The sequence below is a fragment of the Otolemur garnettii genome, unplaced genomic scaffold, assembly GCF_000181295.1.
Source record: "Otolemur garnettii isolate 467f Iridium unplaced genomic scaffold, OtoGar3 scaffold00089, whole genome shotgun sequence".
In the NCBI taxonomy this organism is placed as follows: domain Eukaryota; kingdom Metazoa; phylum Chordata; class Mammalia; order Primates; family Galagidae; genus Otolemur; species Otolemur garnettii.
The window spans coordinates 4,025,374-4,036,443 of record NW_003852484.1 but is presented as its reverse complement, the minus strand read 5'-3'; the positions used below and the strand labels follow the sequence as shown (position 1 = coordinate 4,036,443).

At 34.0% G+C, this 11,070-nt stretch overlaps 1 protein-coding gene across 1 annotated transcript in view; it reads left to right on the top strand.

Moving 5' to 3' along the window:
• Nucleotides 1–11,070, top strand: part of EAF2 (ELL associated factor 2) — a 34,136-nt gene that overhangs the window by 3,838 nt on the left and 19,228 nt on the right. Inside the window, exon 2 of the mRNA XM_003795083.2 lies at nt 1,949–2,043. Coding sequence (XP_003795131.1) covers nt 1,949–2,043 — 95 coding nt within the window. The remainder of the gene's footprint in view (nt 1–1,948; nt 2,044–11,070) is intronic.

The window sequence follows — 11,070 nt, the reverse complement described above, 5'->3', positions numbered from 1 at the left end:
TTTTTTTTTTTTGCCCTATAAAGGCAAGGAGACTTTCTCTTTGTCTCTGTGACATTCAAGTTCAGTTCTAATTTTTTCCTTTAATATCACTATCTTTTTATCAATTGACATTAATTAATACCTATTTCTCTCAGTCCAAACCCTCTTTCAAGCATCTAAAACTTAACACCTTAATTATATCTTTCATCATTCTCACTTACCTTGCTATTACTAACAATTCCTCAGTTGATTTTCAGTCTAATCTTTATCCTTTAATTCTTTAGTTGTGCTTACCAGGGATGTACTGTAAATTGAAAGTCTTTCACATTTTTGATATTCGTTATGTTATTTTTATACTTATTTCTTAAAATCTAGGAATAACTATTGAGATTTTAAGAGATGCAGGTGTTCAGTTTTAAATTAAAGCAGTGCAAAGAATAAATTATATTATAAAGAATGCTTTGTGTGAATTATTTATAATCATTTACATTTATGTTTCCTTAAATAATAGAGGAAAGGATTGTATTTCTTTTCATAGAGTTGTATATGAAGTGTTAAGCATGATTCCTGGCACATAGTATTCCAAAAATGTTAGCAATTATAATTATTTTGAAGCAGGCCAGCCTTCGTTTATTGACAGAACAATAATTTGATGAGCATTGCGAGGTTCTCCTTTCCTAAGATCTTCCATTATAGTTCCCTAAATTCCGCTAGTAAATATGCATTACTTTGGATTTACACTGTTTACCTCTGGAGGTTTTTTTGGTAATATGAAGATGAATCTCTTAAGACAGCGGTAATATAACTGGGAAGAACCTCTTAGAGAGAGGGATGTCCTGTATCTTGATCTGGTTGATGGTTACCCCTAAGTCACTATGTGAAAGTTATCAAGCTTATGATTTATATTCTATTTTGTTTGTTACTTATTTATTTATTGAGATAGAGTCCACTGTGTCTCTCTTGCTAGAGTGCCATGGTGTCACAGCTCATAGCAACCTCAAACTCTTGGGCTTAAGTGATTCTCTTGCCTCAGCCTCCCAAATAGCTGAGACTACAGGCACCTGCCACAACACCCGGCTACTTTTTTATTACAGTTGTCATTGTTATTTAGCAGGCTCGGGCCACATTTGAACCTGCCAGCCTTGGTGCATGTGGCCAGCGACATAACCACTGAGTTATTGGGGTGCTGAGCCTTATGTTCTATTTTGCATGTATACTATATTTAATAAAGAGTTAACTTAAAATAAATATAACAAAGAATTGTATATCAGAATTATCATTCATTGATGTATATTTATATGAATTATTTTTGAATGGCTTTCATATCTTAAAGGTTTTTAAGTTTGTTTGTGAAACATATTAGCACTCTAAATTCCCTCTGGGTGATAGATTTTAATAACATAACATAACTATGATTTAGCTCAAAATTAAAATTTATTTTTAAGTTCTTCCAAAGGGGCAGATTTGGTTAAATTTATATAGCCATTAATGGTATACGTATTCATGAAAAATTCAGATTGTTAAACTGAAAAGTTTACTTTTTCTTAAATTTCTTCATTAATATGCACTGAATTTGTTCTATATTCCTTCATTTTGTTTCTCCTGGGATAGCAGACAAGTGACAGTAGGTACCAAAGGTGGTTTAAGAAAAAATTTTGTGAGAAAAGAACTAAACATTGAAAATGGTCAATCTAAATCAGTGGTCTACTTTTTCAGCAAGTTACAAAAGCAGTGAAATTATGTAGCAGTAGAATACATTGGTCAAGTTCTAAACAGGAATTCTAAAGCAACATAAGTTTGAGGAATACTTTTTAAGAGTATAGCTATTTCTTTCTTCTTAGAATTATGCATATAGAATTAAACTGGGTTATATGTTTTTTAAAAATGATTTATCACACTGAAACATGCTCATATTTTTGATATTCAGGTGTTCTATTTTACAAAAATCAGTATTTGTGTCTATTTTTAGATGATTTCAAACCTGCTTCTATTGATACTTCTTGTGAAGGAGACCTTGAGGTCGGCAAAGGCGAACAGGTGACAATAACGCTACCAAATATAGAAGTGAGTATTTCTATATATTTAGACTAAAGTGATCTTTTTTGCAGGATTTTCACTAAATTTAAATTAAAATATTAAATAATTACACAATTCATATAGCAATGGCCAGTTAAAGTAATTAATAAGTGTAGCAAAAAAAAAGACCATATTTTAACTATTTTAGGGAAAAAATACTTAAAATACTTTAATCTATTTAGTAGTTTCAGGAACTCTCATAGTAGATGATTTGAAAAAAATTAAACGTCTAAACAAGGTATTTATTAAATTATTATTATGAACCAGATTTTATACTCTGACATAGGGATAATAACATATTCTTTGCCTTTTAGTCCTAATCTGTTATAGAAGTCAAAAACATAAGCATCTAATGTCAGAAGTTAGAACACATACAAAATTCTATTTAAGTGCCTAAGTGGACTCAGATACTCTGCCTGGTGGTATCTTGAAAGGCTTCAATAGTAAGCAACATTTGAGCTGAGCCTTTAGAGGAAAAGTAAGTTTTGATCAGACAGGGAGTAGAATATTCTATCTAGATCAACGGTTCTCAACATATGGTTCATCACCCACAGGAACTATATTAAAGGGTCGCAGCATTAGGAAGGTTGAGAAACACTGATCTAGACAAACAGAACAGTATGTGAAAGGCTCTAATGCTAAAGATCAAAGAATTTATGGAATAAATGACTTTAATGTGGTAAATCACAGTATAAAGAAAAATATTGACAGGAATAGAGACTGGAAAGGTTGGTTGGGATCAGATTGTGAAGGATAGTTTGTGTTGTGATATAGAATTTAGTCTTTATCCCATAAGCCTTACAGAATCATTAGAAGTTTGTAAGCGGAAAAGTAACTTGATTAGATTTGATTTTGGCAGGATTTCAGCAGTAGTTTGGGGAATAGGTTGAAAAAGAAAGAGACTTGGTCAGAAAGTCCCTAACCATAAGTTTTGTATATTTTTAAAATTTCCAGATGTATCCAAGTAACACTAAGTACTATTTGCATAAAAATACAAGTTCTTTGTTGTATGCTCTACTTTTCACAGTCTTTGAATTAGAGTCTTAGTATTTAGCTTAATTTTCTTTTTCTTTTCTTTTATACTGACTTTACCTAGTCTCAGAGAAAGCTAAGACTATACCTTTATAATTTAATATATAAAGAAAACCTTATAATTTTTAAACATTTTTTCATTTAGTTTAAGTTTTACAATAGGAGCAATTTTATGCTGGTCTAGAGGTAGAGCAAGTAAGCTCTCCATCCTCTCATCTATTACCTTTTTCTTATTTTTATCAGTCAACATTATTTGATACCCCATTCTTATGTCAGACTATATCAGTTGCTGCCTCTGAATATTTTCCTAAGACTAAATTTATGGGTGCTTTTTATTGAATATTTCTCACCTTTTCCCTTAGGAACTGAAGAAAATGAAAAATCAATTTAGTACAAGGTATTGTAGATAAGTTGATCTTTGTATTATACTGTTATGGAAAATTGTTCAGATTCTAGTGTCACCAAAATAGTTTGGAAATTTAGTGTTTAGGAACCTAAGGCTTTGCTTTGTGATACCTATGGTAGAAAAACCTGAACCAACCACTTAATTTTAAAAGTTGTTACACTATGTTGTATAAAGCTTTAAGCTGACAACAGCAGCCACTAGCCCTTGTTGTTGCTGTCCAGTGATGACTGGTTTGTAGATTAACTTTAGTTGGATTCTTCTTTGCCATATTGAATATTGTTTTCTCAAATTGTCATCCTCCCATCATTATCCCTTCCATTGCTTTTTTACTCCAAACAAAGAAGGATTCTTACGTTTATTTTATTTATTCTTTTAAATTTCAGATTAATATGAGGGAACAAAAGTTTAGGTTACATTGTTTTCATTTCTAAGATAAAATTCAAGTTGTAGTTGAGCCCTTCACCTAGGGGGCATGCTGAACATCCTCACACTGTACATATTAGGTGAGATCCTGCCAATTGCCCTACTTCCTTCCTCCTCTCTTCTTCCTTCCTCCCCTTCCCCTTACTAGACTATGCTTGTGTTTTCTTCTTTTGTGTGGTCATGTGGTTGTTTATATATTGGTTTTATATAAGTATTGAATACATTGGATACTTTTTTCCCCCCTTTCTTTTTTTTTTTTTTTTGAGACAGAGTCTCAGTATGTCTCCCTGGGTAGAGTGCCATGGCGTCCCAGCTCACAGCAACCTCAAACTTTTGGGCTTAAGCCATTCTCTTGCCTCATCTTCCAGAGTAGCTGGGACTACAGGTGCCTGCAACAGTGTCAGCTATTTTTTGGTTGTAGTTGGCCCAGGCTGGATTTGAACCTGCCAGCTCCAGTGTATGTGGCCGGTACCCTAGCTGCTGAGCTACAGGTGCCAAGCCTTTTTTTCCCCCTTTCTTGTGTTGCTTTATTTAGAAGAATGTATTTCAACTCCATCCAGGTAAACACAAAAGATATAAAGTCTCAATCTTTTCTCCTGGCAAATCTGAATCTTTTCTCATGGCTGAATAGTACCCCACAGTTAAGGTACTTCCTAGGTTGGTGGGCACTTATGTTGCGTCCATGTCTTGGCAATTGTGAATTGACCTGCATTAAACACTCTGGTGCAGGCTTGGCGCCTGTGGCTCAAGCGGCTAAGGCGCCAGCCACATACACCTAAGGTGGAGGGTTCGAATCCCCAGCCCGGGTCCACCAAAACAACAATGATGGCTGCAACCAAAAAATGGCCAGGCGTTGTGGCGGGCGCCTGTAGTCCCAGCTACTTGGGAGACTGAGGCAGGAGACTCGCTTGAGCCCAGGAGTTGGAGGTTGCTGTGAGCTGTGATGCCATGGCACTCTACCCAGGGGGACAGCTTGAGGCTCCGTCTAAAAAAATAAATAAATAAATAAACACTCTGGTGCAGATGTCTTTGTGGTAAAATGATTTTTGTTCTTCTTGGTAGATATCTGATAATGGGATTGTGGTATCAGCTGGAAGGTCAATTTTCAGTTCTTTGAGGATTCTCCATACCTCTTTCCTTGCCCACTTGTAAATGGACTTGTTTTTTCTTTGATTAATTTGAGTTTTCTATAGATTCTAGTTATCATCCCTTTGTCATATCCATAGCATACAAATATCTTCTCCCATTCTGAAGGCTGTCTGTTTGCTTTCATCGTGGTACCCTTAGCTGTACAGAAGATCTTTAGCTTGATCACGTCCCATTTATTTATTTTTGTTGTTGCTAAAATTGCCAAGGGGGTCTTCATAAAATCTTTTCCCAGGCCAATTTTATCAAGCATTTTCCCCACACTCTCTTCTAGAATTTTTATTGTTTTCTATCTTAAATTTAATATTTTATGCAGCTAGAATCAATTTTTGTCAATGGTGAGAGGTGTGGGTCCAATTTCAGTCTTCTACATGTGGCTAACCAGTTCTTCCAGCACCATTTCTTTTCCCCAGTGCATGATTTTGTTCGGTTTATCAAAGATCAGATGGCAATATATGACTGGATTTATCTCTAGATTCTCTATTCTATTCCATATATCACTATCTCTATTTTTGTGGTAGTACCATGCTATTTTGATCATTATAGACTTGTAATATAACCTGAAGTCTGGTAACATGATGCTTCTAGATTTGTTTTTATTTCTTAAAATTGTACTAGCTGTTCAGGATTCTTTCTGGTTCCTATGAAATGAACTACTATTTTTTCAAGTTCTTCAAAGTGTGACAATGGTGCTTTGATGGGGATTGCATGAAATCTATAGATCTTTTCAGGTAGTAAAGATATACTAACTATGTTGATTCTTCCCAGCCAGGAGCATGGCATTTTCTTTCATTTGTTATCATCTTCTGCTATTGTTTCTCTCAGAGTTTCATAGTTTTCTTTATAGAGATCCATTGTTAGATATATTCCCAAGTATTTCATTTTCATTGGAGGTACTGTGAAAGGTATTGTGTCTTTGATTTCATTCTTAGCTTGACTGTTGCTGGCAAATATGATTTGTGGACATGATTTTGTATCCTGAGATGATACTATATTTCTTATTCACTTCTAAGAGCTTTGTAGTTGAGTCCCAGGAGTTTCCCAGGTATATGATCATGTCATCTGCAAGAGCAACAGCTTGACCTCCTCTGTTCCCATTTTAATACCCTTGATCGCCTTCTTTTGCCTGATTGTATTGGCTAGGATGTCTAGCACTATGGTGAATAGCAGTGGTGATAGTGGGCATCCTTGTCTAGTTCCAGTTTTAACTGGAAATGCTTTCAGTTTATCTCCATTCAATATGATATTGGCTGTGGGTTTGTTGTAGATGACCCCTATCAATTTAAGAAATCTTGAACCTATGTCTATTTTAAGTGGATTCTTACATTTATTAATAAACCTTTCATGATGTCCTGCTCTCATGATGTCCTGCTTTAATCAAGAGTTACCATCTACTATGTGTTTGGTTATGGTATCAACTGAAGTACCTCTTAAAGGAATGGCAACTATAGAAGGCTTACATTTTTTAAGTCTGTGAATTGTATATTTCTGAAATGGTAAAGAAATCATTTGGGAAAAAGTAACCACTATCAACCTCCATCCCCCATAGCCCACCATAGATATGTACAAAAAAGAATATGCCTCAGTATATGTGTGTGTATAAATGTGTGCTCAAGAAAGAGACAGAGAAAGAGATTGGCCATCTATATGTGTACATGTACCTTCTTTGTGGTAAGTCTTATGTTGGGTAGCTACTGAAAATACAGACGTAGACTAGACATTGTTAGTGTCCTAAAACATTTTATCATTTAATGGGAAAGACAGGAAATAATTAATTAAAATACAGAAGTGTAAGGACTGTCATAAAGGTATACATAGAGTATTATAGAAGCATAAAAGAGTGTATCCCAGCCAGAGGAAAGGGAGGAAACATCACAATACATCAAGTCTTGAAGTTATGCAGGTGAAGGAGAGAGGGAAGAACATTTCTGATAGAGGAAAAAAAAAGACATGGACTAAAATACAGCAATAAAAGAAAGAATGTTAAATATTTAAAGAACTATATATGTGCCACTATGTTTAGTTCAGAAGGGGATGTAGGAGATGAAAAGATACTTCAAAGAGCCTAATAAATAATATAATTAATTTGAGTTTTATTCTGTCATTAGTCTAGGCAGCTGAAATGAAAAAGAGTTTTTTTTGTTTGGTTTGGTTTTTTTCCCCAGAGTTCTTCTTTGTCGCTCTGGGTAGAGTGCCATGGCGTCAGCAACCTCACAGCAATCTCAAACTCTTGGGCTCAAGGATTCTCTTGCCTCAGCCTTCCAAGTAGCTGGGACTACAGGTGCCCACTACGATGTCAGGCTATTTTTAGAGATGGGGTCTCACTCTTGCTCAGTTTGGTCTTGAACTCCTGAGCTCAAGGGATTTACCTCCCAGAGTGCTAGGATTATAGGTGTGAGCCACTGCACCCAGCAAGGGGAAATTTTTACTTAATTTGATGTTAGGATTTATCACTGGTACTGATACGGGCATATGTTTAGTGCTGACTGTATCTTGTGGAATATTTTTGTGAGCTTCTGTGAAAAAGCACTCTGGAAATGACCCTTCCTATTTACACAAGTAACATATTTCTAGCAGTTACTTATCAATTTAGCACTCACATCCTGGGCTTCTGAGGATTCTATATGTGTGAGGGCTACCATGCCACTCTAGATGACCCTCTTTGGCAAAGTTCCTTCCGTGATGATCCTAATCTGATTCCCTGTTTATGTGGTTTTAAGCTTAAATACTTGTCTAGTATTAATATTATCATGTTTATGTACTTTTTGTTTGCATGTTTATAAAATCTTAGTGTCTTTTCATTTTATTTAGCTGATTTTTTTTAAGTATATATTTTATTGCCAATATACTATGTTTTTTAAAAAATTTCTTTTTTTTGAGACAGCATCTTAAGCTGTCACCCTGGGTAGAGTGCTCTGGTGTCACAGCTCACAGCAACCTCAAACTCTTGGGCTTAAGTGATTTTCTTGCCTCAGCCTCCCAAGTAGCTAAGACTACAGGCACCCACCTAGTTTTTTTTGTTGCAGTTGTCGTTGTTTTAGCTGGCCCAGGCTAGGTTTGAACCTGGGTGTATGTAGCCAGCGCCCTACCCACTGAGCTATGGGCTTTTTATTTTTAAACCCCATTCAACACTTTCTATTTTTGTTAGGAGAATTCTATCCACTAAATCTATTTATATTTAGTTCAAAATTCGTATGCTTGATTTTTATTTCTATCATATTACAGTATGTTTACTAATTATTTAATTTGTTGTTTCCTCTTTTTTATTTTTTATTAGTTTCACTAGCATCTCATTCTTTTTTCTATTTTTTTCTTTGTCTTATTTTTTTTTTAACTCTTGCTACTTTTGGACTACTACTGTACTTTTCCATTCTATTACTGATTTCTATCCTTTCTTGGTTTTCATAATCAGGCATATAACTCTCTGTTTTTATATGAAAGCTGATTTCCTCTACTCTTGCATTGCCTTATCAAGTGAGATTTCTTTTGAATACTTTTGGTGTCCTTTAATAAGACTTTAATTTCTCTTCTACTACTCTTCCTTTCTACCTCAGCCAAACACCTGTTTTGCCAAGATAGTGTGTCACATTGTAAAATATCTTCATGTCAAGAGTATTTATTTAGCTCTTATGTTCTACATTCTCATTCTATCCTACTCCATTTACAGTTAAATACAGCGTATGTAAAATCCAGATTCCTTTGTTCACTACTATTTTTCTTCATTCCTATATTGAGTTTTTTTTTTTTGACTCATTTGTTTTATGGTTAAGAGTTCTTTATTCACTCTTTTTTGTTCCCAAATAAAGTGTGTACTCACTTATTTTATATTTTATTTTGTAGCGTTTCCTTTGGTCGATCATCCTAAGTCCGTCATTCATACAAACCAACTATAATCAGTTCTGGGTGGTTTGTAAAGAGTGGCAGATTGAGACTATTGGAGAGTATATAAGTAGATCATAGAGGGCCATGTGGACAGGTTTATGGACCATGGCTTTTATCCTGAATACATAAAGCTTTCAAAATACATAAAAATTTTTAAGTATGGGAACAAATGATCAGATTTGTCTGCCAGCAGAATGGGGAACAAAATTAGAAGAAATGTTAGGGAGAAGATAACTATAATCTAGATAAAATGATGTTGGGTTCTGAAGTTGGGTAGTAGGAGTGAACATGGAGATAATAGGAGGTGATCAATAGTTATTTAGAGGTAATATAGTTCATATGCTTAATAGTTGTCTGGTACTTTAATAGTTGCCTTTCTTGGAGTATGAAATGAGGGAATGGACAGAAATTAAAGTTTAAAAGTTAGGAATGGTGTTCAGTTTAATGAGGGGAAATGTTTAAATTTATAAAATTTGATCAAAGGATAGAAGGCAGGTAGAGAGACTATCCAGGGTTTATTTAATTTGTTACCTATGATCAGAAATTATATTGTTCATATTCAACATTTATTGACTATCTGGGGTACTTTAGATGCTAGGAACATGTGAAAGACAAGTAATGATCCAGTTCTTCAGGAGCTAAAAGAACAATAATACATTATAATTTTAAGATATATTGCATTCTAAGTAAGAATATAAATATCTTCAAGAAGACTATATTGTATAGATCTTTTATCAGCTGTAATTTGGAATATTTAGGTTACTATTTTGTGATATCTTACTTGTTTTCAACCAAGACATGTGAAAAATTTACTTACAAGCCAAGTAGACCCAGTTTTGTCATGATTATGTTCCTGGTTCTCTAGTTTACTAGGGTTCAACTAAGTGTTCCACATATAACCCTTCTAGAACTAACCCATATATGTCTTCATCTATGTGCTGTACATTATTAACTTTTTGCAGATTACTTTTATCCCTAGAGAGGTTAAAAAAACCCTGTTCTTTTTTTTCATTTTCATTATTTTCTCTCCATATCTGTCAAAAGTCTCTAACCTACCCCAATTTTGATGATTTCAACCACCAAATTTATCTCATACTCCTCCTAGTGGTCATTTAGTAAATCACGAATATTTTTTAACTATTTTAATATTATTTAATTTAAATACCCTTCAGTCTTTTTGTTTTAATTTTTTAAAATCTATTACTTTATTTAAATATTTAAAACACATTAAATTACTTATGGATACATATTGTACATATTTATGGGATGATACAAGCATACCCTTTTCTAACCTGATGTAACAGAATTACTATAATAAATCCTTTAAAATTTTATTATACTTTTATAAAGTTCAAAAACAAGTAAATACAAGCAGTATATGTTTAGAGATTCATGTATTTAGGATAAAAACAAAAGAATGATGAACATAAAACTCTTCAGAGTATCTCAAGGTAGCAGGGACAAAGGATAAAAGAAGCATGTATGGAGATGTAGGTTATTAACAATTATCTAGGTTTCTTTATCCTTTTATTATGAAAAATACAATAGTAGAATGAATTCCAAGTACTCCCTTACTGAGCTTCAATGTTTTGCTTATCTTTTTTATCTAGTTCCCTACTGCTTCCTTTTCCTGACATATTTTAAAGCAAATCCCAGAAAGTATGCACCATTTAATAAATCCTTATTTATGTGTCTTTAACTGATAAGGACATTTCTATTTTTATCTACATACTATGGTATTATTACACCTAAGAGAATTAATAATAATCCTTAGTCCAAGTCCCACTTTTGTCATGATCACAAAAATGTCTTTTTGTAGACATTGTCTGTAAAATGTGCCAGCTGGAATTCAAATAAGATTGTATTTGAATATTATGTTCCTTGTATTTTTTTTTTTATTTTTGCCTGGGGCCAGGTTTGAACCCAACACCTCTACTATATGAGGCCAGCTCCCTACTCCTTGAGCCACAGGCATCGCCCTGTTCCTTGTATTTTTATTCTGTAAAAGTCCTTTCCCTTTTGTTTGCCATTTGTTTATCAGAGAAACCAGGTTATGTATCCTAGAGAAATACTCATATTCTGGATTTCAGATTACTTCCATCCAGTATTGTTTAACTTGTTCATCT